The sequence below is a fragment of the Tasmannia lanceolata genome, unplaced genomic scaffold (genome assembly GCF_043159265.1).
Source record: "Tasmannia lanceolata isolate RefF3 unplaced genomic scaffold, GAP_Taslan_0.1 ptg000006l, whole genome shotgun sequence".
NCBI classification, from domain to species: domain Eukaryota; kingdom Viridiplantae; phylum Streptophyta; class Magnoliopsida; order Canellales; family Winteraceae; genus Tasmannia; species Tasmannia lanceolata.
The window spans coordinates 5,672,581-5,700,288 of NW_027518683.1; the positions used below are offsets into that span (position 1 = coordinate 5,672,581).

Below are 27,708 nucleotides of genomic sequence, written 5' to 3' on the forward strand. Positions count from 1 at the left end.
TATGCAAAAGGGCATTATATTAAATTGAATAAGTTAGCATAGATACATACACTTCCTAAATGACTAGTTGTTTGGCCACTTTATCCGGCAAGCTCACTTATAGGTGGGCGGTCCATGACATTGGATGCGAACATTGCATTCTTTTGCAGCAGCGGGTCAATATCAGGCAATTTAGGAATCTGAAATCAACCATATACCAACATGGATGTGTTAGGAACAAGTATATATTATCATGCAAGCAAACCATTTCAAACTACAACTACCAAAATAGGGAGAAACGGAAAGAGCCATAACATGGCTAGATTGTCGATGCCAAAAAATATCAGATGGCCAATTTAGAACTTCATAAGCTCATTTCTACAGCACAATTCTACATGATATCCTTTCTTTTCTGGTGGCATAACTGTTAGCCGGGTAGAAACATCATAGTTGGGTTTCTGAACAGATCCTCCACTGATCATTCTCATTTATTCAATTCAAAGAACCAATGTCACACTTGCAAACGCATACCGATGAACATTTTCATTGGCTGATGGACTATATCAATTGACCAATAAAGCTAAAAATGCATCAAAATCAAAACATGAAGGCAAGACTACATGAATTGGAACCTTGACAACCTTTACCGTACTATGTCAATTGATTTGACCATTCCAAGTAATTCAATCCACATCTAATCTCACGATCGTGACCTGGACTCCAGGTAGTCCATCAGACGATTTCCCTGGGTGGGAAGAGGGGTAGAAATGGTCACAAAACTGCACGGAGATCTACTTTAGACATCTTCTAGCCTCAAACCTTCAACTAAGCATCCACAAACTTGCTGATTTTAATTTTCATTCAATTTCCTAAAAAATCTTAGAAAAATAGTAAAATACCCCATATCTAGTCAAAATACAGTCAAATTAACTGTCCCTGCGCAAATATACCGATTGAAATGGAGTCACATCAATCCCATTCTCTAATCTCATAAAAAAGGGAATGGGTACTACTTTCCCTTCTAAAAAAATCTTTTCAATTTATTTTTATCCAAATCAGAGAGGTATGGGATCGTACAATTGATGACATCATCCGTAGAGTATTCTCCCCATTTTGTAAGTCGTTGGATCTCCTTCACTCTCTTGTGTCTCAATTAGGGCTGGATAAGATCTTTTTCATCTTAGTCCAAGCATGCTCTAATACCATGAAGTTTAATGCAAGAAGATGAAGAACAAGAGCAGAAGAGATGAAAAATTGTGAAATAGGGTTCTATTCCCATCACGGGACATTTCCTCTTTTATATTCACTTTAAGTTCCGGTAACAAAAAAGTCCCTAATTTAGTTACATCAAACACAGCTGAAATAAACATGAAATAAATATATATGTTTCAATAGTAAGCATACCTATCAGTCTCAGGCATTCTGGGACTTTTGTTTAGAACACAATATATATCTCCAGTTTTCATGCACAAACACTCCTCTGAAAATGGAGTAACGAAACAGAAGCATCGTACATCAGAGAGGTCGGGCTGTCCATGTTATTCTACTTTGTCAAACCAAAATATTTATGAACTACAGCCTTTCATACAATAATTCATGTCATTAACTTGCGCCCAATAACCACACTTGGGAACTCATCCCCAACAAAGTTTCTCACGGATACAGATCCTGGCCACTCCAATCATTGCTCCTGGGGCTACCGATGTTACGTTCGTGTTTAGTCATCCGCTGGACGAAAGTTCTCTCCAGAGACCATTGCTTGTATTTTCGTTGCTATAATGACTATAATAAGAGATATAGGTGCTACTGCCTCACTACATGAAAGGCTGTAGTCTCACGTAATGTGTTGTTTGATGAGTCCCACTTTTATGATAAGACCATTGACGTGAAATTAAGAGGAAACTGAAGCATCTAGCCGCATGGCTGCCCCAAAGGCATCCACAATGTAATCAACACCTACTACACATGTAACCGACACTTATAGAGCCATATGCCAAGCACTATGTTTGTCAAAATAAGGACAAGCAAGTGCTATTGCCGCAACACACATTGCCAGAGGGGCTGATGACCCTGTGAAATTTAGAGGCTAAATCTTATGATAGGTGGATAGAAGCTATAGAAGAAAATGGGATCCCTTTATAAAAATGAAACAAGAGAGATAGTTAAAAGACCAGATGTAAGAAACATTGTAGGCTCAAATGGGTCTACAAAGTCAAGCAGAAGCCAAATCGAACCATTGACAGACACAAACGACAACTAATGGACAAATGATAGAATCAGAGGTATCGTCTAGACTATGATGAGACATTTGGTCTAGTAGTCAGGAGCACGACTATACAATTCATCCCTTCGCTAACATATTTGGATGGACTCTTGGCCTAATGGATGTGAAGAATTCATTTCTTCAGGGTTTCTTAAGGAGGAAGTCTACATAGAACAACCAAAAAGCTTTGAAGTTGCAAATAGGAGCAACAATGTATGTAGACTCGAGAATGCCATTTATGGTCTCAAGCAGGCTCTCGGGCCCTGGTTTGACAAACTACATCAGACATGGAGAACACAATGGATACAAGAGAAGTATGTGCGATAACTTATTGTTTGTCAAACATACGCAGTCAATGATAGTTTTAATTTTGGTAAATGTTGATGATATCATCAGTTCATCACCAAAGTGGTGGCATTAAAAATTTCAAAAACAGCTTGAAAGAATCCTTCGACATGAAGAACAGGGGTCTTCTTTATTTTTTTATTGGAGTGGAAGTGAAAGAACAAAAAATGGAAAGTATATATCCCAATGGAAGTATGCACTTGGTTTGCTTGATATATTTTGTATGGTAATTGCATGCCTTTGGATACTCCTGATTATAACAAAAAATTCGGTGCTAGAGAAGGGATGAAAGTTAAGAATACACATACTTAGACAAGTATGTTAGGGGCTCTATAACACTTTTTTTTTAATGGTCGCCAAAATTTTATTAGAATAAATGGGGACTGAGATTGTCAAAGTACAAACGAAGAGAGATACTTACAAACAAAAGGGCTCTACAATATCTTACACATATCAGGTCAATAATTACATATGTCGTAAATCAAGTATATCTTCATTTGCATGATACTCGAGGAGAACACATATATAGGCTGTTGAGCGTATTTTGAGATATCTTAGAGGAATAGTAGAGTATGGAATATTTTACGACACCAGTCATGATAAAAGAATTAGGATATGTGGTTACTTAGATGGAGTTTGAGTTGGCAATCCTGACACAAAAAGATATGTATTGATGAATGGTGCAACAAGAACCACAATACAAAAGCATGATCAAGTATGGAAGTCGAGTGTAGAGCGCTGACCATTACTACTACAAAGCTCATGTAGCTGAGACATCTAATGCAAGAACTCCATCTCAAGTCATACACCCATATATTGTTTTCTGACAGCCATTCTGCCATCAAATTATCACATAATCTGATCTTACACGCAATGACCAAACATATTGAGATTGACTTCCACTTAGTTCATGATAGGGGTGCAACTTGGGTCGGGCCGGATTGATTTTTTGCTAAAAAATGAATAGGAGTCAATCCGAACCCGGCCGATCTTAAGGTAAAATCTCAACGTGAATTCCTAAAAATCAACCCGAGCTGCACCCCTAGTTCATGACAAAGTGGAAAGTAGTGAAGTATTTCCTTGATAGATTAATAGTCATGAAGATTCTGCAGATGTTTTCACCAAGGGACTTACAATTGAACATCATCATCACTTGTTAAACAAACTTAAACATCTAAAGGACCGTGTTAGATTGAGTGTGTTAGAACCAGTTGAAATTCATGTCAAGGGTATTGTTAAAGTATAAAAGATTAAATAACACCTTCTCCAACAGCTTAAGCTTTTGGAGTAACTGGTTGTTTCACATGGTATCAGAGCAAATGCCTGGGTTCAAACCTCCTTGATGGCAAAATCCACATGCAAGGGCCAAACCCAAAAGAGAGGCCACATGTGCCACTCGTAGGCCAACCCTAAAAAAGAGGAGCCACACATGAGGGGGAGTGTTAAAGTATAAAAGATTAAATAACACCTTTCTCCAACAGCTTAAGCTTTTGGAGTAACTAGTAGTTTCACAGGTATTTTGGTCATTGCAAAAAACTCTATATAATATCAAAGTGTTCTGTATTTTTATCATTTTTTATTGAACACAAGGAACTTAATATCAATGTCCTCTGTATTTTACATTTTTTTAGTTGAATGCAAGGAAGAAAATGAGTTTAGACCTTTTTTTTTAATGGCAAATGAGAATTCATTAAAACAAAAGAGACCGAGGTGTCCCTAAAGTACAGCAATCAAGAGGGAACATGCTCCAAAAAACAAAAAAATTACAGAGATAAAAAAGACTAGGGAGGAAGATAATCGAATAACTCAATTCTTTCCCTTAGGACTCTCTCTCTAGCAAGTTTGTCAGCCTCTCCATTCGCTGACAGCCTAATGCGGTTGAAGGAGATCAAAGAAGATCCCATTCTATCCAGCATCTCATCAAAAAATGTGGCGAATCTCCACGGTGCACTATGGGAAGCTCTAAGCCACCTAATGACATTTAGAGCATCCCCTTCCACCACCACCCTATTCAGATATTCATTATGTAGCAACTTAATCCCTTGGTGGCTTAGACTTTAGCCTGAGTTTAGACAGAGTTTAGACTTTAGACTACAATTTTATACTGTACCAACTGGGTTTAGACTTTAGACTACAATTTTCTCTTATTCTATCTCTATTTTTACAGTTCATTACATTTAGAGGAGATTTATAGTCAAGGGAAATGAGATGAAAGTTGTGTCAAGATAAGCAAAAATGAATAATGAGAGGTTTGACACATGGTAAACATCACAAATAAGTCGACCAAAAGGCTCAGAAACAATGGGTGATAGAAACTCCTTTAGTAGGAGACAGGGATGTCCTATCTACATTATGAACAGAGAACTAATAGGATATAAGACTTTGAAAACATAAAATAGTAGATGATGCATTAGATGATATTGAGGTCTGCAATGTTTGTGGCAGCAGAGCATAGTGGTGAAATGTTCACCATACTCTCAAATCAAAACCAAATGAAAGATTCTTTCTAAAATGATGATGCAAATCTCCCTTTCAATTAGATTTGCATCTCTTTGAGCCAAGATGAGTTTGGAAGCAAAAACCATGCTTCAAAAATTTTCTTAAAATCTATCCATAAACCCATTCAACTAAGTAAACTATTCTGGAAAAAGTACCATAAATCCCAGAAAATCCAAACAACTGAAAAGCCTACGTTCATGACCCATTCTTAAGTGCTAACATCAGCCATTCAGATGCTAATATCAGTCAAACGACGAGGTATGTTACCTTAGCGAAAATTTACTTAATTAAAAATGTCAAAATCTCAGATTAGACTAGTTGCTAGTGGTTGATCCTAATCTTGAGACAAAATCAAGCTTCTCTTGTCCAGAAGACAAACCCTAGATGTTAGGTTCAGATACCATGAAATTTTCTTCAACTACAATGGGAGTTATAGTTGGCATTAACCTTAATCATGATTCTACTTATTTACCAAAAGAAGAAAGAATATCCTTGAACTACCTTAGCACGATGAGTATAAAAAAAGGGCGGCCCAGTGCACGAGGCTCCCGCCATTGCGGGGTCTGAAGAGGGCTAGATGTACGCAGCCTTACGCCTGCTTTGCAAAGAGGCTGTTTCCGTAACTCGAACCCGTGACCACCAGGTCACAATGGAGCAACCTTACCTTTGCTTTGCAGATGAAAGTGAAATATGATACATGAATTGAACATTATTTATGCTCTCCAATCTTCTTTGTGAACGTGAAAGAATATTAGTATATTTGAGTAGCCCTTACTCCTAACTACTTTATTAGTAATTCCACATGTTACATAGGGATCAATGTACCCTAAGGGCGTGTTCGGCAACTATTCTTTTACGGGATCTTCCCTTTTTTAGGGGCAGAGAATGAGGAAAGCCAAAAAACTCTCAAAAATCTCATTCGGCTGCGTGACCTAAGGTCCGTTTCTAAAATTTCACCAACTATTTCGACTAAAAAATAGTATTTCTCGAAGCGATAAATAACCATTTCTAAAGATTCTCATCACTCCGTTTCTTGCCCGTTTAATCAAGAGAATGAGAAGCCTTGCCGAACGTGCCCTAAGTTCCCAACAAGAAATTAAAAATAAGAGCTCATATTGAGAAATACACAACGAAAGTCATTATAGGATGATACAAAGCAAAAAATGGCATCCTAATGGTATGAGAAGATACCTGAGACAATAAATCAATTGTACGCCGTAAGAGACGAGCTAGATCCCCCTCATCCATTGCACAGTCCATCATAATTTCCCGCCAAGTTAAGCCAGAGGCCCATGCTTCAACCATGCCAGAGAATTGACTATCTAATTCACAGGATATCTATACAACAACATAAACATATTATCTTTACAACATCTTTTGAAGTTAGTCTAAAAATTGAAAATATAGGAGTGAGACTGTTCTCTAATTTACTCACATTTATCCCATGTTTATCTTGGAGTTGCAAGAAAGAGCTCCTTTGCTCATCCAAGAACTGGATGACATCCATCACAGCAGATGAAGGTTCATATATATAGCTGCAGCCAACGAATGAAAAGCTTAGTAAAAAAACAAAAAAAAATCCTTCAGTTAAAATTTAATTTGCTTTGGTAATCCACCTAGTTTACATCATTTTTTTCGAATGATTCCATCATCTACAATTTCATGATGTTTCCTTGAGCACTTTGACCAGCCGCGGCATAATTAATATAAAAAATTAAGGATCCCTCCCCCCCCCCCCCCCCCCCCCCCCACACACACACACACACACACTATATTCACACAATAAAACATAAAGCCTGAAATCAAATCATACCTTGAAGATTTTATAAAAAAAATGAACACAGTAATTATGAATAAAAATGAAGATCCCTAAGCCATTCAAAAAAAATCATAAAAATAAATAAAGATCCCCAAATGCATGCTTGCTTGCCAATATCAACCATTTTAGTCATGGTTAGAACCGCTAATGTTGGGTTTGCTTGGCCACATCGCTATCCAAGTTCCAAAGAGACTTAAAAAAGGGGTTTCACTTATCGCTATTGTTTATAATGGGTAATTTCTAATTTTGATTTGGTCAACAAGGCATTGTAACTTGGTCTGTCATCAATGTTACAGATTAGATTTAGAAAATTACATCGTCGTAAGTGACGTGTATTGCTCTCTTCAATGGTTCTTTCAAGCAGCATTGTCGTATCTAAATCAACTTCGTCAAGGACATCAATTGCTGTCCCTTTTTTGAGGCCCTAGTTCATTAATAAATGATTTAGAAGAAATTAACATACCTTTCTGAAAAGTATTTTTTAGACTGCAAATTCATATTAAGTTTGGATGGACATTTTTGCCTCCTTAAACTTTTGAATTCCAACCCTGATTAGAATTGTGGGACAATAAGAGAGTTAAGAGATTGAATATTTTCATAGTCGAAATTTCCAAGGTTTGAATGTTAAGATTTTACCTGGAGGCTCAAGGAACTCAGAATTTTGAAGATGAGAATGTGATACAGTATTATTTTGAATCACACAGAATTAATAGCACTAATTCTCTTCAATTTTAAGGGTTTGATCAGTTTACGGAAGGAAACCATTGAAGTACAGTTATGTGCATGTTGCAATGAAAATAAAGACAATACCTGTCACTTTTCGAAGGACGAATTTTAATTCCTTCAGAAACTAAACTTCCACAAACAGCAGCTAGTTGTGCTGGCTTTAGATCTAGTAAAATTTTATTCCGGAGTACCATTGCAAGCCAGAGTTCATTTTCTCCTCGGATTGCTGCCGCAGTTTCACCAAGAGGAAATAGCACATGTGTATTGATATCCAATGCTCGGGCTTCATGTATGACATTGCTGATCTGTTATGCAAAGGGGATGCTATCAAGGTTTGAAATTTCGGTTTCGATTTCGGCTGTGACCAAAACCGAAATTTCGGCGGTCATATTGAAATTTCGAGCGAAATTCGGTAAAAAAACAAATTTCACTATGTGCCAAAATTTCGCTGGAAAAAAATAAATTTTAGAAAGAGAAAAGTGTTCCTGCGAAGCTGCTCAAATAGCTTATCTGAGCAGCTGCTTCAAAAACTCATGTGGCCCCGCATTTTTGGGGTGATCCAAAGCATTCACTTGGAAGGCCCTTCCATGGATAGGGTGTGTGCCAAAAATGAGCCCTTTAGGATCATCCTAACCCTGCCATTTGTGGAGGGAAAAAATGGTCAGAAACAGTCTGTCCATTTTCCCCTCCACCTTTGATTGGATTAGATGATCCTATAGGGCTGATTTTTGGTACACACCCTATCCATGGAAGGGCCTTTCAAATGAATGCTTTGGATCACCCCAAAAATGTGGGCCACATGAGTTTTTGAAGCAACTGCTCAGATAAGCTATCGGAGCAGCTGCGCAGGAACACTATTCTCTTTAGAAAATTACATTTTTTAAGAAATTTTGGCCGAAATTTCGGCAGAAATTTAAAGACATGGATGTTATAAAACTCCCAAAATAAAAATACCTACTTCCATATTAATGATATAGTTTTAGGCATGGATAATGAGTTTATTCTTTTGAAGAATATCAGCAATTAACACTGACTGAAACTTAATTGAACAAAAAGCTCACTATAAAAGCTGCTGTACCTAAATAAGGCAACTGCTTCATTTTTAATTTGCATTTCAAGATGGCATAATCTTTAAAACTGAAATGTAACACATGAAGGCATCATATTTGTTGTATGTTCATTTGAATGAGTGATTCTAGTTCCGAATGAGCTCAATCCCCAACGAATTTGGTCCTTTGTTGATCAGTTTTACAGGTGAGTTGGGTGAGTGAGTTTTTGATTAATTGTTGTTGGTTGAATTTTTATTTTGTGAAGAATTTCGCTTAGTAGTGTTTGGTGTAGGCCATACATATTCGAACGCTTTACTATTCAATAATGAAAAACATAACTGTTTGCAAAATAAGCACAACTATGGTAAAAATCTAGAAAAACATCAAACTAAATAATTTATTCTATTTATTAAACAATTTTGGAAACACAACCTCAACAATCAGTTTGTATTTTTATTTTTTATTTATTTTTGAATGGTAACAATCAGTTCGTATTGAGCATTGACAAAAGTAATATGTTTTTTTTTTAAACCTCTACAATCAGTTTGTATTTTTTTTTTATATATTTTGAATGGTAACAATCAGTTTGTATTGAGCATTGACAAAAGTAATATGTTTTTTTTTTAAATTGAAAGTAATATGTACAGGTCAATATTTTAAACTGGTACATTCCTTTTTTAACTCAAAATTTTATCAAACGGATGGGGGTAACAGCAAATTGACGCGCCCAAAATATATGGAAACTTCATCAATTCTGCAGTAGCCAAATCCACTTAAACAAAAGAGTCAGGAATTAATTTCGAAATTTCTTCCAAAAGAGTTTCAAAATATATGGAGACTTCCAGTCACAAAGAAAACCACCATGGGGAAATCTCACAAAAACAAAAGATAATTTTACAGTTAATTCTCACCAGTAAAACAAAAGGCTACCATGAATACTGGTTGCTGGCACTAGGAACAGAAAGCAGATTATTCTTCATTGGAAATCTCAAAATTTGAAAAGCCAAAGAAAGGATAGAATCTTAACCAAATGTGAAATATCATTAGCATGGAATACATCAAGCAAGAAATTTTTTATATATTTATTCAATCTCTGTAAAATTTTCATAGGTTAATTTCTCATAAGATTTAAGGCAGAAATTCCCCTGTACTGTTTGTTTCCTTTTGGGAATATGTTCACCCAATAAATTTCTCTGCACGGTTTATTGGTGAATTTTTTATATGTTTTAGTTCTTTCTGTTTTTCCTTTCTGAAATTAACCTACAGTTTTCCTTCTTATGCTTTTTTTGGATGAAAAATTCATGGAAAGTTGCATTCTTATAAAATTACTCAAGAATTTCATTGCTACCTTTTTGTTCCACTTCTCTTTGAAAATTCCCCAATTCCCATGCAAGTAACACAGCATTTATTTCTATCCTTCAAAAATTTTGGTCAAAGAAATCCTTGGCAAGCAACCTTTCACTTTTTTTTAATCTTTGGGGTTTCTTGCTCAAGAAATTCTCATTTTCATTCCTGAAACATGACTAAAAAGGAATAATTATTGCAGTAATTTCTTGCTACAATGAAGGAAGCACTTTACTTTTGAGACTTTTTCAATAATTTAGCAAGTTTTCTTGTCTGTCATGTTGTTTTTCGAAGTTCCGTAAGAAGTTTCTAGGAAAGTGAACTTTTAATTACTCAGGATAGAATTTTTGGGCATTTTTATTTTACATGTAATTTAAAAGAGAATAGCTTCAAAGAACTAAGAAAAAAGTAGTTAAGGAATAAACGAAGTAGTTAAGGAATAAACGAACTATGTTGCGTATGCCATGTTCCTGACATTGGGTCTTTTATTTTTTAAACAGCTGTCAAAGGTTATTACAGTTCCCAATAAACTCTTAGAAGCCAATGAAAAGAGAGAAGACAAGGTGAGTTAGTGCAATTATTAGGACATGGTAGTGCCAATATCAGTAGCCTTTAACTTGTACAAACTTGAGTAGGAAATTATGGATTAGCCTTCAACAAACTCTTTTCTTAATTTTCAATTCCCTATTAACATATGGTGAAGAAAATGAGAAAGGCAAGACATAACAAAACGTGTGCCTATGGATGCTAGTGTAGCAGCTGAACGAACAGATTTGTTTAAATGCTGTTCAAGTATAAAAGGTTAAATAATGCCATCTCTATCAGCTTAAGCTTTTGGAATAATTGGTTTTTTCACATGGTATCAGAGCCAACGGTCCCGAGTTCAAACCTCTTTGATAGAAAAAATGGCCAACCCTAGAAAGAGGGGCCACATGTGAGGGACTGAGGGGGAATGTTAAGTATAAAAGGTTAAATAATGCCATCTCCATCAGCTTAAGCTTTTGGAGCAACGGGTAGTTTCACATATGCCATCATAAAGAAAACATGACAGGGCTTTGTAATACCTGCAGGAACTCCTTCCAACCAGATGGTTCGATTTGCTCTATTCGACTATTTAAACGATCTGATCTTGCCTTTAAGCGTTTAATCTTTTCCTTGGTAAATTTAGTCACATCAATGATCTTCTTGAACTCTTTGAAGCCTTTGGTACCTGTTATCTTTTTCTTCAAACGGGAAACTTTACTTCTTTGTTCCTTGTAACACTGTACAGCATCATGGTATTCCGCCGACATTTGTAGCACCTGGAAATATCATTTTTTAAGCAAGCCCTTTACCTATCATTTTTGTTTAAACCATGTCACTTGCAATTAAATGTGAGCAACGGCGCGGTATGCTATGGAACATAGTTGATGGTTCATAAATGAAAATTGTGAACGGAAATATTTTAAGCATATAAATCTACCTCATCTTCTTCGGAAAGGCTACTTAAGACCGGCACATTTAAACTCCAAGACCATGTTTCAAGAGATCCTTCCATACACCAGATAGCCCCAAATTCAGAATCAGCGAGTTTTCCCCACTGCAACTCTTCCTTCTCAAGAAGGTCCCTCACAATTTCCCGGGGCAAAGCCTCACCTTGAGATAAAGGAACATTAGGAAAGCCTGTCCTATACACTGTCTTGATCCACTTCTCTGTAATCAGATACCAAGAATTGTCTGAACCAAGAGCCACATAATAAGATGGTCTGCCATCACATTGTCCTTCGATCTCTCCCAAAGATGACTGAACTCCCATGGCATTTAGTGCAGAAGATCCATCCACGTAAACCTGTCATATAGGAGAAAGTTGAGATATTAATGAAAAATATATACTAGTCCACACACTAGAAGCAGAAAATATAAGGGAAATGTAAAAAAAATTAGATAAGAATGAGAAGGACAATATAAGGATAACCAAAGAATCGAGTGTTTACTAAAATCATAGAATCTTCCAAAGCATAAAAAGACAGAATATTTGAGGAATTGATTGTTTTCAACCTATAAAATATGATACAAGGATACTTGTATGGGCACAATACCCCATGTCCAACATGATACGATACATATACTCATACCGATACTTGATGGATATTTTTGTTTTCTCATTAACTATCATGGTTCAAATATACAACACTCAAGGTGAATTAAACTGTGATGCTTGTTGCTTGTTAGCGTTGCATATTTGCAATTTAAAATGTAAGTCTTGTAGATGCTATAACAAATATAAGTATTTTAAGTTTTATTTATGTACGTATTTTCTAAACTCATCGTATGACACACCAGTTGAGTTGAGTACCGTATGGGACAGAGGCTTAGTTGAGTTGAGTTGAGTTGAGTATGAGACACCCGTGTATATGTCCTGGATTTCAGGAAGTGCCAAATCACACCATTTATCCATGTTCATATCCATATCCAAATCACAACCTATAAGCTAAAAATAAAATACAAATCAGAGCTCTATCATTCATCCAATAATGTAACGGCCCGACCCCCCTGTAGATATTGTCCGTTCAAGGCCACTGGCCCACCCGGTTTTGTTTTTCTCGCAAGGAAAACGCGTCTTACAAGAAAGTCCAAGCACGTCACATATAAAGCACTTCAAACTTCCCACCCGTTCCGATGTGGGATCTCACAATCCACCCCCCTTGGGGACCCAGCGTCCTCGCTGGCACACCAGGGTACGGCGTGGTTGGCTCTGATACCAAATTGTAACGGCCCGACCCCCCTGTAGATATTGTCCGTTCAAGGCCACTGGCCCGCCCGGTTTTGTTTTTCTCGCAAGGAAAACACGTCTTACAAGAAAGTCCAAGCACGTCACATATAAAGCACTTCAAACTTCCCACCCGTTCCGATGTGGGATCTCACAATGATGTGGGATCTCACAATCCACCCCCCTTGGGGACCCAGCGTCCTCGCTGGCACACCAGGGTACGGCGTGATTGGCTCTGATACCAAATTGTAACGGCCCGACCCCCCTGTAGATATTGTCCGTTCAAGGCCACTGGCCCGCCCGGTTTTGTTTTTCTCGCAAGGAAAACGCGTCTTACAAGAAAGTCCAAGCACGTCACATATAAAGCACTTCAAACTTCCCACCCGTTCCGATGTGGGATCTCACAATCCACCCCCCTTGGGGACCCAGCGTCCTCGCTGGCACACCAGGGTACGGCGTGGTTGGCTCTGATACCAAATTGTAACGGCCCGACCCCCCTGTAGATATTGTCCGTTCAAGGCCACTGGCCCGCCCGGTTTTGTTTTTCTCGCAAGGAAAACGCGTCTTACAAGAAATCCCAAGCACGTCACATATAAAGCACTTCAAACTTCCCACCCGTTCCGATGTGGGATCTCACAAATAAGAATATCCCCATAAGAAGATTTTGAACTATTTACCACTGTTGAAGAAGTGGTGTAATTAGAGTAACCGATTAGGGGCATTCTTGCCATCTCACATGCAACCCTAGTGATGAGTATATAATACATATTATGAGAGGGAGAGGATTTGTTTTTTGAATGGCTGAGAGGTAGAGAAGTTGATCTATCTTTTCTTTCTTTCTCCTCTACCTCTTCTCTTCTTCCTCTCTTCTTCCTCTCTTCTTTCTCTCTTTCTTTCTCCAATGGAACCCCGAATACATTGAACATAGTCTCTCTTTCCCCCCTACCCACAACCCCCTCCCCTTCCCTTCCCCCCCCCCAGCCGAATTCAACTTTCAACAGAACAGAACTATCAAGAAGAAACACACCCGAATTCAAATTATGTAATTGAAAGGACCAAAGTAACCTAACAACTAATGAAAGAATAACTAGACTACCCTATACACCAAAAGAACCACTGAATACATATATACAATCAACAGTTATAGCCTAGTAAAACAATAAATAACGAACTATGGTACGCATAAACTAAGGAACCAGGCTGATGTACTCTCAACCCTCTCATATGCCTAATAACCTATCTTTCCATGGTGGTTCTTGATGAGGGCCTCCAAGCACAAACTAGTAAGTTCCTTTATTATGCTACAGCAATGTTTAACCCAGAATGTTCCATAACTTTAAGTGCTTGGCATTTTACCGAACCCATAGAGGACAATTGGTGAGTATAAAAGTACCAAATTCACAGAGTTGCTCGAGTCACAAAGCAGTACAATTCTATTATAGACAGTTCCTATTTTAGCAAGTTTGGATTCACAGATCACTTTCTGCTCAATTCTCATTCTTGAGTTCTCTCAAGACTCCCACTTACAGGGCTCATCAGCATCAGAGCCTGGCCTGCCCAGAAATGATGGATATGTGCATTGTTACCATGCAAAGATCATAGACTTATCGTGGCCAAAGTAAACACCAGGAAAAAAACCAATACCAAAGTAAGTCCAGTCCTACGAGCTGATGGTGATGGCATCTTTAATACTGTGATTATATGGATTATAGACCACAATTCCAGTATGCAGAGAATGAGAATGCCATTGCATAGGGCAATAAAGGGATAAACCAATTAAACATAAAAGAAAAATGATGTGGAGGAATAATGATGAATCCCAATAAGTATTTACTACATAAATGACTAGAATCTGGGGGTTACTTTCATATAATACACAACTGGACACATCATCTACTAGTACACCATTAATAATGGAATCAAATCCATAGTGTCTTTTATGGCCTCTTGCCATGTCAATTAGAAAAAATCAGAATAAAGAGCATAACCAGTCATATTTAAAACTGAAACATGCCAAAGGTTATTAAACTCCAGAAAGAATCTTTTTTACATTTCTAAACACGGTATCATAAGTGGTAAGGCGCCATAGCAATTTGCATGCATTATAAGCTTCTCTATTATTCAAGGCTAGCAGAATAAATAAACTGTATGAAACCTGTAATGCTCACCGTATTCTTGACTTTGGAAAACGAATCAACATTTCCCAAATAAACAACAGGGACAAACTGTTGAACTCCTTCATTATCCATATATTGCAAACACATAAAGGGTAAGTGTCCACTTTCCAAGTCTTTTAATAGAGGTTTCAATGCATTCATTCTTGCCAACTCTGTCCTTCTTCGCATTTCAGTTCGTAGTCGTTTCCCTGCCTGAAAAGAAGATCAATGCAGTTGTTCTCAGAAATGGAAAATGCTTTATCACACATGCCCAAAGAAAAAAAGAGTACTTGTGGAAGATCAAGTTGAAGAGCTCAGGTTAACAATTTTCTTAAGAAGCAAACAAAAAACTCTGAGATGTGCAACAAAAGCATATTCAGAAAACGGATACAAATGTGAAATTGCATAAACTGAAATGTCAATGACAGGTAAGGGACCCCTAAAATGAAAAAACAACAATAAATGACTACTTTGTTACTATGAAGTAAAAGATATGACCAAATAACATATATTTTTTTACACTGCCACTCAAGCAGAGAGACAACTCTCCAACATAAGAGCTTGTTAGAGAGAAGAGTTGGGTCAATCCAGACTTCGGCCAGGTTATTTACAACTTAATCCTCATTATACATATTTGGGTCAGGTTATACATTCATTTGATGGCATGTATTACTTGTATAGTGCACTGATATTGTTTGTTTGAATAATACAAATTCATTGTGGCTCCAGTAACATATCAATGGTATCCCATCACTCCTACTAATGGGATTGGGCAACTACCTGCTTTTACCCCAAACTACAATCCCCAATATTTACTCGACACAGAGCACTATTAAATATGTTTGATTAACTGACATATACCACCTCAATATTGCACTAAAAGAAGGTGAATTTGACACACTACAGTACAACACTAAAATCTGGCCAGAGATAATCAGGGTTAACAAATACATAGTGGCTAATATGGATCCTCAACTCCGAAGCATATGGACCCCCGTGTCGGTGCTCATCAAAATCGTAAGCGTATTTACCAATCTCCTACATGCTCTAGTGGTAGAAGCAATAAGTACTCTGTTGCCATGACGTGTTGGGTTCAAGACTGGTACAGGAAGAAATGAAAGCCCTTCAAAAAAAAAAAAAATCACACGCGTGTCGGCACATATATGAGATGTATCAGCTGAATGCAATCGATACGGGGCCAATACGACTAAAATGCGATATTTTCTCTTCTTAGGCAATAAGATTAGTCATTCTTTTCGTATTTGATAACTTACTTATGCAATGCAGTCACTCTCAAGTTTCAGAGTTGCAATTTCTAGTCAAATATACTTAAAAGCCCAAGAAGAGAAAATATTGCCTCCGACCAAGGTTTTAAATTTCGGTTTCGGAATGCGTTTCAGATTTCGGTCGAAATTTAAAACCTTGCCTCCGACATCTAAATCATGAACAATAGAAAAGTGCAATACAATTCAACCCAACTAAGACATTGTCCCAAACTAGTTGGGGTCAGCTAATGAAACTAGACAAGCAAACAAAAAATTACTTTACATGGTGAGGCACGAAGTGAGAACTAGACAAGCAAACAATTGTCAATACTAGCAATTATATGTCAATGTATAGTACATGTACCCTTAATTCTTCTTGTAGATCATAAATCTCCCTATATGCTATCTCAGATAACTGATCACGGCACTTTCTATCAACAGCATCTTCACTAACTTCTAAAGTCAGTAACTCAATTTCTCGCTGTATCTTAGTGAGCTCTTCCTTGGCAGAGAGCATAACATTGCTTCCAACAAAGTTTCCAAAACTTTGCTCAACTAGTTTCCGAGCTTCTTCCAGTGTCCGTCCGGCTTGAAAAGCACTAACGACATCTGTTTCCTTTGTTCTACGGGTAACTTTTGCACCCTGTAATATTGAACATTGCAACTGTTTACTAAACTGTCTCAAGAATAAGTAACAGTGAACTTATAATCAAGGTTTTAAATTTCAACCGAAATCCGAAAAGCCTGAAATCGAAATTTCGAAGCTAAAATCTCGGGAAAATGCAATTTTTAAATTCTTTTTACAAGATGAAATTTGCTTCTTCTTTTTTTACCAAATTTCGGTATTTCGGTTTCGGCTATGTCCGAAACCAAAACCGAAATTTAAGACCTTGCTTATAATAGATAGATACATACTGCGAGGAGATTCAACACCATTCCATATGAAGCAGTAAACTGTGAAACAAGAGGTTCAAGTCCAGCAAATAGAAGCTTGCAACACTCTTCGGCTCCTTCATAGGGAGTTTGAACAAGAACTGCATGACCCCGTTCATCAATACCTCTACGTCCAGCTCGCCCAGCCATTTGAAGTAGTTCATTAGGGCTTAAACTGATTCGCCCGGATTCAGTCCTTTTACAAAGAGATGCAATAACAGCTGTACTAGCGGGCATGTTAATTCCCGCTGCCAGTGTTTCTGTAGCGAAGACAACCTTAACAAGGCCACGCTGAAATAACACTTCAACAAATGACTTCCATAGGGGTAAACAGCCCGCATGATGTGCCGCAACCCCTTGCAAAAGGCCTTTTACGGCGGACTCTCTGACAGCATCGGGATACTGTATACGGAACCTCTTCAAGGCCAGTTCAACTTCACCCATTTCACACTCATCTAAAAGCTTGCAATCTTCCACATACTGAACGGCCGCGTCACATCCTTTCCTGCTAAAAATAAACCAAATAGCTGGAAGCATATCCTTCTTCCTAAGGTGCCATAATGTATCTCTAATCTGAGGAACCTGAAAAATAAAAAGTTTCTGTGGATACTGCAGTAGATTTTCTCTAGATTGGAGTATAGAAATACCGGAGAAGGATCCCATAAATGAAAATATGAAGTTAGAAATAATATGCAATCTAAAGGTAACCATACTTGTGAACGGCGTATTGTGTTTATGTCATTCTTTGATAATGGTGAGTATCCAGACGTACTAGAAATACTATCGTAGTCCTGCCCATTTTCACCCTTTCTAAAATTTCTTCTCCGCGATCCGTCTTCTTTGTATGATTTAACTCCAGAAGCAGAAAGTTGTAAATAATTGAGTGACAGCTTCCTGTTTCAATGCAACAAAAAAATATCAAAGGCTTCCTGTTTCAATGCAACAAAAAAATATCAAAGGTTAGTGAAATTCAAAGTATAAGTTCCAGAACAAAAGAGGGCAAGAATAACGGACAAAAATTATAAAATCGAAGTTGGATCGAATTAGTAGGAGACTATGAGTAGCTTAACATTCAATACATTTGAAAGCCTATTAATAGATCCTTGATGCAGCATATAATTTCAACCGAATCTAGTGACTGCAGTGGATCTAGATTAGAGCATAATTCAGGATCCAGAACTTTTAATCAGAGAGATATGTTGCCAAGAGATGCCTAAATAGCATGATATGCAGATCTTTTAGAAGTCGGGGTTTTAAATTTCGGTTTCGGTCGGCACGGAAACGGGAACATTTTGGTTTCGGGGAAATCTTGTAAAATCATGGAAATCTAATGAAATATATGCAAATGAAGACATTTTTATATGTTTTAAAAAAGAACATGTGTAAATGATGAAATTTTTAATATGAAACTTTGGGAAATGCTAGAATAAACACAAATCATACTTAGAAACCATCACACAAGCAACAAAACCATCCATAATGGCTTTTATCACACCGCACCTAGTGACATGAGTTGTTGCGCATGTCTAGAACAATAAAGTCAATAAAGAAGTACAATGTAAAGAAGAATAACAAAGTACAATGACCAGTCTCCCCTCTAAGGACCCCAACACTATGTCAATACCACATAGAGTTAAGAGGTATTATTGGTCCCATGCCGATCTGACATCCCATGTAGGTGTATTGTTCAATGACGTTGCCTACCAAATATCATTCTCTACATTAATGAAAATAAATGAAATGCAAATAATATCTTTTCATTTTTTTTGCTGTTCCAACCATTTCAGTCGAATTTTAGGAATTTCGGTCAAATTTTGGAGAAATAATGACGTAAAAGGAAATAATGTAGATTTCGTTTCGGTGGAGATGGAAATGGAAACATTTCGATCATTTCTAGGAAATTTCGGGGAAATTTAAAAAGCCTGATTGCTACACCTGTCCATCACTAGTAATTTGGACTGTAGCTTTACGAAACAGAATCTGCCACAATAAACTTCTTGATTGGTAAGATGGCAATCTAATAGACCGAACAAGTCAAAGATTTAGACTAGTTTTACCAAATAGAATCTGTCAAAATAAACTTCTTGATTGATAGTATGGCAATCTAATATGTACACATTAGCACATTTCGTAAAAGAAATAAGGAAAGTAGATCAAAGCTCATCAGAGCCATGAAAAATAACAGAGAGGTACCTGTTCATGCTTGTTCCTTTCTCATCAAGAAGTGGCAACAAAGAATTCTTCATGGAAAAATGCCAAGTCAATGGAACTGGCCGCTTTCTCGATGTTACCAACTCTGTTGTACCATGAATCTGGAGGATTAAAAAGAGAAAGGTGTATAATAATTATAGCATTTCAATATTTGTAAAAAATTAAAATAATGAGAGGGGAAATTTTGAAGAACTGAACTCTCATAGCAAAACTATAGTTTCCAATAACTCATAATGATGAGCAAAAACCTAAGGCCGACCACCATGAAGCAAAAACTCATGACAGTCAAGCAGAAAAAAAAGAGGCTGAAATAGGCCTTAAATTTGATGGCATATGGAATAATCAGGACCAGATGATGGTATCAAGGGCGTCCCGCCTAGCTTGTTTTGAGCCAAAAATAGGGGAAAGGTATTTTTATTAATCAATGTTATTTTTCTCATCGGATATCTGTGGGGCCCATCTTATGCAAGTCGTGTGTCCAAAAGCAGGGTATTGAACTAGGGTTAAATTGTTTGGAACTTGCCTAGCTGAGTTGGTTTAGGGCAATTTGGTGTTGGAAAATCAAGAGCTCGCTGACATCATTTTGATTAGGATTTGAGGAGCATTAAGCTTCTTTTGATGGGTTGCGAATAATTTTTCTGAAGTTTATGCACTGAAAAGCTTTTCCAGCCCTAATTTTCAATTTGAACGATTCTAATGTCCACTTCCTTTCTTCACTCTACTTGTTTCTGATTATTTCTGGTTTGAAAATCATTATTTTGTGCTTGTTCAATTATTTTCTTGCATCACAGTATGGACAAACATGTTGCCAATCATAAGTGTCAAGGAAAGTTCACATGACGGTAATTATATTAAAAAATGATACGTTAGCATACCACCTTATCTCTTCCACATCCCTCATTTTCTGGGCTAGAAATATTTTGGAAACTGATATTCCACTATTTTGTTTTGATTTTGGAGCCCTCGTTTTAGTACCAGTAAACATCCATCAATAAAGACACTGACTCTAACAATGGAACACCTGTGCCATTTGAACGGCTCCATGAAATTAGGTCAAAATGCAGATAACATGCATACACAAGTAATAAATATCTCTTACATGATGGAACCATCACCTTGCATGAAGTACCAACTCATTACATTTCATTTATTATTTAAGATATGCGGTTATGATCTATTGTGTAACATGCTAACAATATCTTATTTCCTAAACCCTTGAGACTCGATTGATCTGAAATATGTACTACCTGTCCAATCCAACCGGCTAGCTCATCAGAATTCGCAACTGTTGCTGAAAGACATATAAGTTGAACTTCTTTCGGACAATAAATAACCTGGATTTTTTGCACAGTGACCAGACTTAGTTATGCGAAAATTAAAATGAGAGAAAATTCTAGACAAGTGGTATACAAGGTGGAATTAGTACTTACTATCTCTTCCCAGACAGTACCCCGAGATATGTCACTAAGATAATGTACTTCATCCAAAACAATCACATCAACATGGAACAATCTACTCCCAGAGGAAATCATGCCGACACTGCAAAAGAACTACCAGCAACAAACTAACAACCATTGCTGATTTAATCCATCAACTCAACAATGAGAAACTAAACATGGGGTGACGAGGCTTTTAATAATAATTTTTATTGAAAGGAATATTATTATACACATGAGACATAAATGAATTATCAATTAACAAATGATCATGACACCCAAAAACACTGTAATCATTATAGAGATTAAAAAGAATAGATGGAAACAATATGAACTCTTTTCCTACATCAACAAGAAAAAATGTACAAAAGAGGGAAAAAGTAAAAGTAGACAAAAAAATGACAACCAAGAATTACAAGCAACTAATTTGTGAACCACGTCTAAGAAAAACAAATTGTCAGCAGTGCAAGCCTAAGCACGTCAAGCTAAGGCCATCAATTTTTTTTTTGATAATGGTATCCGATTTTACTGAAGAAAAAAAAAGACCAAGGTGATCAAGATACAAAGCAGATAAGAAGAAACAAAAATTAAGAACAAGAGAAAAGGAGAGGGCTAAGGGGGCAGTGAATCGAAAAGTGCTAGCTCATCGTTGGACAGTCCCTCCCTGACAAGATGGCCGGCCACTTGGTTAGCAGAGCGCCAAACGTAATGAAAGGACCAAGAAGATCTATCCATCCAGTCAAACATCTCGTCGAAAAAATGGTCGAAACGCCATGGAGGATTTTGGGATTTCTTGAGCCACCTTATGACATTCAAAGAGTCTCCTTCGACAAGAACATTATGCACCCAGTCTCTAGCTAACAACTTCAACCCTTGATGAACCGCTTTCACTTCAGCCTCCGTGGCATCTGCAACTCCAATAGGGCAGCAAAAGACCACAACACCTCTCCTCCACTATTCGTTAGAACCCCTCCTATTCCGGCCGAGCCCGGGTTACCCAACTTTATCCATCAGAATTAAATTTCACAATGTCCGACGCCGGGGGTACCCATTCTTGGATCGGTTTTTTTACTAAGATCACCGATCCACACACTATTCTCCATCTAGCCCATTGGTCATAGGCAGAGACAAATCTGAAAGATGGGAGGATCTTCACCCAGGGGATCATGAGGGCTAAGACTCTGATGAAAAGACACTCCGAGTTCCGAGAAACGCCTTTGAATACTCTTGCATTCCTTTCCTTCCATAGCACCCATATAGTAGCTAGGAAAGACACATTTCAGAGCATTCTGCCTTTCTGCTTGCAAGAAACAAGGTCCCAACATTGAAGAAGCTCCACCAACTTTTCAGGGAAGACCCAAGAAATGCCGAATATGCCAAGTAATTTGCCCCATACCTCTCTAGCGACTCTGCAATGTATAAGAATGTGATCTTCTGTTTCACCGTCCTCAAGCTAAGGCCATCTTAGACATATAAACGGTGAAAGTGAAAGAAAATGTTAATCTTACTCTGCTGGTAGGGTTCACCATAGGCTTTTCATATTGGATTGGTGCCAATTAAAGGGTGCAACAATGAGTTGACTAGAGTCCATGGACAGAATTAAGATAAAAAGAGAAACCCAACTATATGTAAGATAAATCCAAATTAAAGAAGACAAAAAGCTTATAAAAAAAATCGTAACTATTCATGACCAGTCCAAAAGTCCATAAAAAATCAGATGCATAAAAGACCATAACCTCTCAAAAGCTAGTTGCATATGAATTATTGCTTTAGGATCAATTTCGTTCCTTTGATCGTCCTAAAAATAAGACAACCTAAATAATAAGAAAAAAAAAATCAAAGAAACTTAACCCATTACCTTTTCTCTAATTGAAAACTATACATATCTACCTAAAACTTTCTAGAGTCTTTCCTAAGCCTTCAGTAAGAACCTAACTTCTTTCCTAAACTCCAATTTTTCCTCAAGTTTCCAAATTAGATGTAAAGACAAGTCTTGGACGTTGCGAATCGAAAAGATTCAAGCTCTTCCCAAAAAGCACTATTCACGTTTATCTTATTAGTGTCTACCAAAACGTAATTAAAATTGACCCAAAAACTTATGTAAAAAATCTGCTAGAACTAATCATAAACATTACAACCCAGCATGACAATTTTCATGACAACATGATGCACTATCAGCTGTTTTTGGGACCCTCTGTCGCACTCTCTACCTTGCCGATTTTTGGAACTGGTCAATAATTTCTCTTGGATCAGGAAATATTTCTAGTAAATGGATCCATAAAATATGGCCATATAGGAGACTGGAAAACTTGGGTCAAAGCCATTTGACACGTCCATGGAATTCAACTGCCCTCTTAATTCAAAAGGTGGAGATCTACTGGAGGACCCAAGGATGTACGGATTTACTTGACCATCACAAGACCTGATCTTGCATACATAGTGAGTGCAGTGAGTCAATTCACACAACAAATCTGCTCTCTCTCTCTCTCTCTCTCTCTCTCTCTCTCTCAAAAAAAAAAAAAAAAAAAAAAAAAAAAAAAACACCATTGCATTGAATCCAAGAAACCCCACCGAGACGATCAAATCTCAAATCCGTGCCTCCAGATTGAATTACAGAAGATCTGCTAATATCCAACTACGCAGTAAAAGGTCTCTTGTTAAGGTGATACATCAATCCATATGATAAATGCTTTATGGCAAGCTCTAGTTGAAACCATACTTAAGGGTGTCATTAGCAGATTTTAACCTGCATATATAAAAGGCAGAGCTAAATGTGTAGCAAATAAAGAATTTGAGAGAGAAAAAATTATTACTACCAGCACTGTTTCCTTGCAAGAGTATGCCTACAGTGTGAAGGCTAAATCTACACAGGATATAGAGCAGAAGTTTGCATCTTATAGAAATATCAGGATCTGTGACCTAATACTTTAAGATAAAGTAAATACATTAAATCACTTAAAAGTTGTACCTCTGATATAACATATTGCGCAAAATTTCCGTTGTCATAATTAATATTGGGGCATCTTTATTGACTGCAGCATCTCCAGTAAGAAGGCCAACATTGCTTTCACCAAATGTCTCTCTGAAACAAGTTGGAAAAACACACCAGAGATAATTCGGTTTTTAAACTACATCGGCAGCATGACTCTATACAATTAAGAAATCAGGTGTGATATTGCTAATACAAATTCAATAATTGTCAACAAGTCCCATCTTAGTATGTGATAAGAAACAAGAAATAGTTTTTATGCATGACAAACAATGCAAACAGGGCCTGAACATTTTCATTAAATGGTGGTGCTCTATCCAATCTCACCACAAAAAATGATAGTTATGTGACTTCTTCAGAAGAATACTTCCCCCTACTGTCTACAGCAAATTGCATTGGAGTCCAAAGATGAGTCCCTAACAACAGAAATTAAAGGTATGCAAAAAAGCAAACAGAGAAATCAAAACTCACGACGAAAAAGCAAACAGAGAAATCAAATCTCGTGAAGAATATTAGGGATAGAAAAAATGAAAAATGATTCCGCATATAACAAGTATACAAGATTTTGTGTGTGTCGGGGGGGGGGGGGGGGGGAGATGTTATGGGAGGCCAAATTTCAACCAAAATACACAACGTAACTATCCAGCAAACTGAGGAAGACAAAAGCAAATTTACTCAATTTGGCAAACCTCTTGATCTAGGCTAGCAAATATAACACTAGCTAGAAGAGAATTAAAAAAGGGTTGCTATGCATCATAAGGGGGGCTTAGTCGCGGCACATTTCATGGATCTTTGACGGATTTAAAGAATCCGCCATTAGTCGCGTATGACTTTTTTCATGACCTTTTAAATGAGCCCTTAGTTGGAATTTCCATCGAGTCACGACCTTTATGCTAGGCGCGAACTTGAAGTCCGGAGTATAAATAAAAACGGCGCTCCGAATGTTCACGCTCTAAAGGTGAACTTCAAAAAGTCACGCATCCCCGCCACGCACCTGACCTTTGCCCTCTTCTCTGAAAAGAAGGGTCGCCATTGAAGGGGCATTGAAAGGTATTCTCTCTCTAATATCCCTCTCTCTCCCTCTCTCTCTTTTTCTTCTTCTTGTTGTCTCTCTCTCTCTCTCTCTCTCTCTCTCTCTCTCTCTCTCTCTCTCTCTCTTATCCCATTTCTCTGCCTCTTCTTCTGGTTATTAGAGGATTTTCTCCTTTTGGGTTTCAGGTAGGCTCTGTTTGGTTAGATGAGATTTTAGTGGAAGTAGTAGTCAACAAGGAGGTGACAAGGGTGGGATATGTGTAGACTTGTCAAGAGAAGATTAGAGGGAATTTTGGGGAATTTTGGTAGTGTGTTTGGTTAGATGTCAAAGCATGTGGGAGAATGGAGGGGTGTCATTAACAAAATAAATAGTAGAAGAAAGAGAAAGAGAGAAAAAAGTAATGATTACACATGGTATATCATATTCTACTCTTCTCCCCTCTAAAATTTACCAAAAACAAGGTTTGGCATTGGAAAAGTAGGGGAGGGGACAATCCCGCCACATAGGCGCCACCTAAGCCAAAAGCTAATAATTATGTCTCTTCCATGTCTAGAAATCCAATGGGATTTGAGCTAAAAAATGACAACCAAACAACATTTGGTATTTCATATTCCTAGAAATGCTCAGCCGTCTTCCCTAATTTTTGCAACCAAACAGAGCCGTAGGGTTTCTAGGGTTTCTTATTCTAGGGTTTTGGATTCAACAGTGGGTTGGGAGATGGGGATTGCAAGAGAGGGTTTTTGGAGGCTGGCGAAGACTAGGGTTGTTGCAAAGACAGCAATGGGGATGGATTTTAGGAGAAAAGAGAAGGATTTTAGGATTTTAATAGGGTTTGGTGGTGAAAAGAGAGTGGCTTTAGGGTTTTTTTAGGGTTTAGGTGTTGGTGGGGTTGGAGAGGGGACGTTAAAGATGGGGTATTTGGAGAAAAAACATGGAAGGATTTTATAGAAGTTTTGATTTTTATTGGTGCTTTTGAGCAGTGGGTTTTGAGAAAAAAAAAGGAGGAGAATGGTTGGGGGTTTTGAGAGAGAAGGACAGGGGAGGGAGACGCATTTTGCTGAGGATTTTTCCCTGTTATTAATTCCATGTTTTCCATGTTATTAAAAAATGTTCAATGCTTTCCATTTTTCCCTGTTATTATTCCATAGAGATTCATATTCTGCACATTTCCTATGGTTTAGAAAGACATTGAAGCTTGTGTTGGAAGCTAGTTCTAAATTATTTCCCCAGGCTTAGTGACTGATTTGCTTCCCATGAATATATGTGATTTCTGATAGTTAATTTAACTTGATCTAAGGCATGAGTTTCAGCTTTGCACTTGGTGCTGTCTCCTTAAGTTCACAATCAAGGCTTCTTCCTTCAGCAACACTTACTGAGTTACTTATGTGAGTTTTGAAAGGCCTCATTGCATGCAATTGAGACACGATAAGCTTCTAGATGCTAATAACCAACAAAATGTCGATGAGAGAAAAAAAATAAGACAAACCTGAAAGTCGGTAACACTTCACCCAATATATTACAAGGGAAATAATCTTTATCAAATAAAAAGAAGGGGCCTTTAACTCAGTTTTTAAAGATGTGACCATTTATATGGTTATATTATGAGTATATGCAAGTATAATATGTATACACGACACTTTGCCAGGAAAATTCACCTGACATTTAATGAAGGAAAATATGGTTGCAGATACAAACAATATAATGATGCCAAGGTAGAAACTTCTCATAAACAATGAAAGAGCATATTGACTAAAGAAAAGAGAGTACTCTACCGGAAGTCTCGATACTTTTGATTGGACAAAGCCTTCAATGGGGTCGTGTAGAAGAGGCGTCTTCCCCTAGCTACTGTGGCTGCTGCTGCAGCTTCTGCTATTAAAGTCTTTCCACTGCTTGTAGGTGCAGAAACTACAACAGATGATCCTCTTAGGAATGCTTGGATAGCTAACCGCTGCAGAAAACATGCAAAACAATTGCACCATGGGAGATGGCAAAAAAATGACTTAGGCCCTGTTTGTTTTGCATTTTGAGAACCGATTGTGATTCCAAAACTGATTATCGGACTCAACTCAAATTGGCTCTACATTGCCATCAAACAATGCAGAAGGGCAATTGGTTTGAAACATGAAGAAATCCACGCCAATGAGGATGTGATCGGGTATCAAACAGCTTCTCCGGTTCACTCAAATGCAAAATTGGGGCCATCAGTTACTTAATCCTAGATTAATAATTAGTAACAGGCTTTTATTGCTCATATACATTGCATAAATCATGTTACAACAGAGAATTCTTAATAATAATAAAGCGAACCTGGAATTTATCAATGGGGAAGTCATAAATGGCGGCGAGTTCATCGAGATCAATAATTCCCTCACCGAACTCTCTGACGTGCGACCGGAGGCTCTCGACTCTCTGCCATTTATGCTCCTCGAAGCGAGACTGTGATGCTGCTGCTGCGGGTGTAGGAATTTCATCTTCCCCTTGCTCCTCTTCCTCCAAAATTTCATCGAATTCCTCGTATTCCTCTGCAGCTTCATCATCTTCATCCTCGTCCTCGTCCTCGTCAGTGTCTGGGAATTGCTGCTTCTTTGTTTTTGAAAGGCCGCTCTGCCTGGGAGAAGCGAAAGAAAGGGGAAAACGAGAGGAGCAGGGGTGGGTTTTTGAGCGACGAAACCCTAGGTTTCGAGCAGTGATGTTGAAGGGAGGAAAAGAAGTAATGCAGTGGTGAGAAATGAGAGAGAGAAATGAAGGAGATAACTCCCAAGAGGAATATGGAAAGGCAAAAGCTTGCATAGCGGGAGAGAGACTGTAGAACTTTCACCGGGAGCTTGTATACTGTGTGCACCACTTGTCTTTCGGGGTTTGATTTTTTTATGGGATAATTACATTTACACCCCCCTCTAGTTTATGACATA

General features: G+C 37.7%; 1 protein-coding gene across 1 annotated transcript; it reads right to left on the reverse strand.

The window, feature by feature from the left end:
• On the reverse strand, nucleotides 1-27,656 carry EMB25 (DEAD/DEAH box helicase). Its single transcript, XM_077381792.1, has 16 exons — nucleotides 27,104-27,656; nucleotides 26,569-26,744; nucleotides 23,743-23,856; nucleotides 20,769-20,877; nucleotides 20,586-20,672; nucleotides 19,321-19,439; nucleotides 17,841-18,021; nucleotides 17,110-17,709; nucleotides 16,559-16,837; nucleotides 14,942-15,142; nucleotides 11,487-11,852; nucleotides 11,089-11,325; nucleotides 7,716-7,936; nucleotides 6,522-6,621; nucleotides 6,278-6,424; nucleotides 1-179 (listed from the first exon to the last, which is right to left on the reverse strand). Exons 1-16 carry the CDS (start codon nucleotides 27,584-27,586, stop codon nucleotides 81-83), a joined length of 3,519 nt encoding a protein of 1,172 aa, XP_077237907.1. The 5' UTR covers nucleotides 27,587-27,656; the 3' UTR covers nucleotides 1-80.
• Between the last annotated feature and the right edge of the window lie 52 nt (nucleotides 27,657-27,708).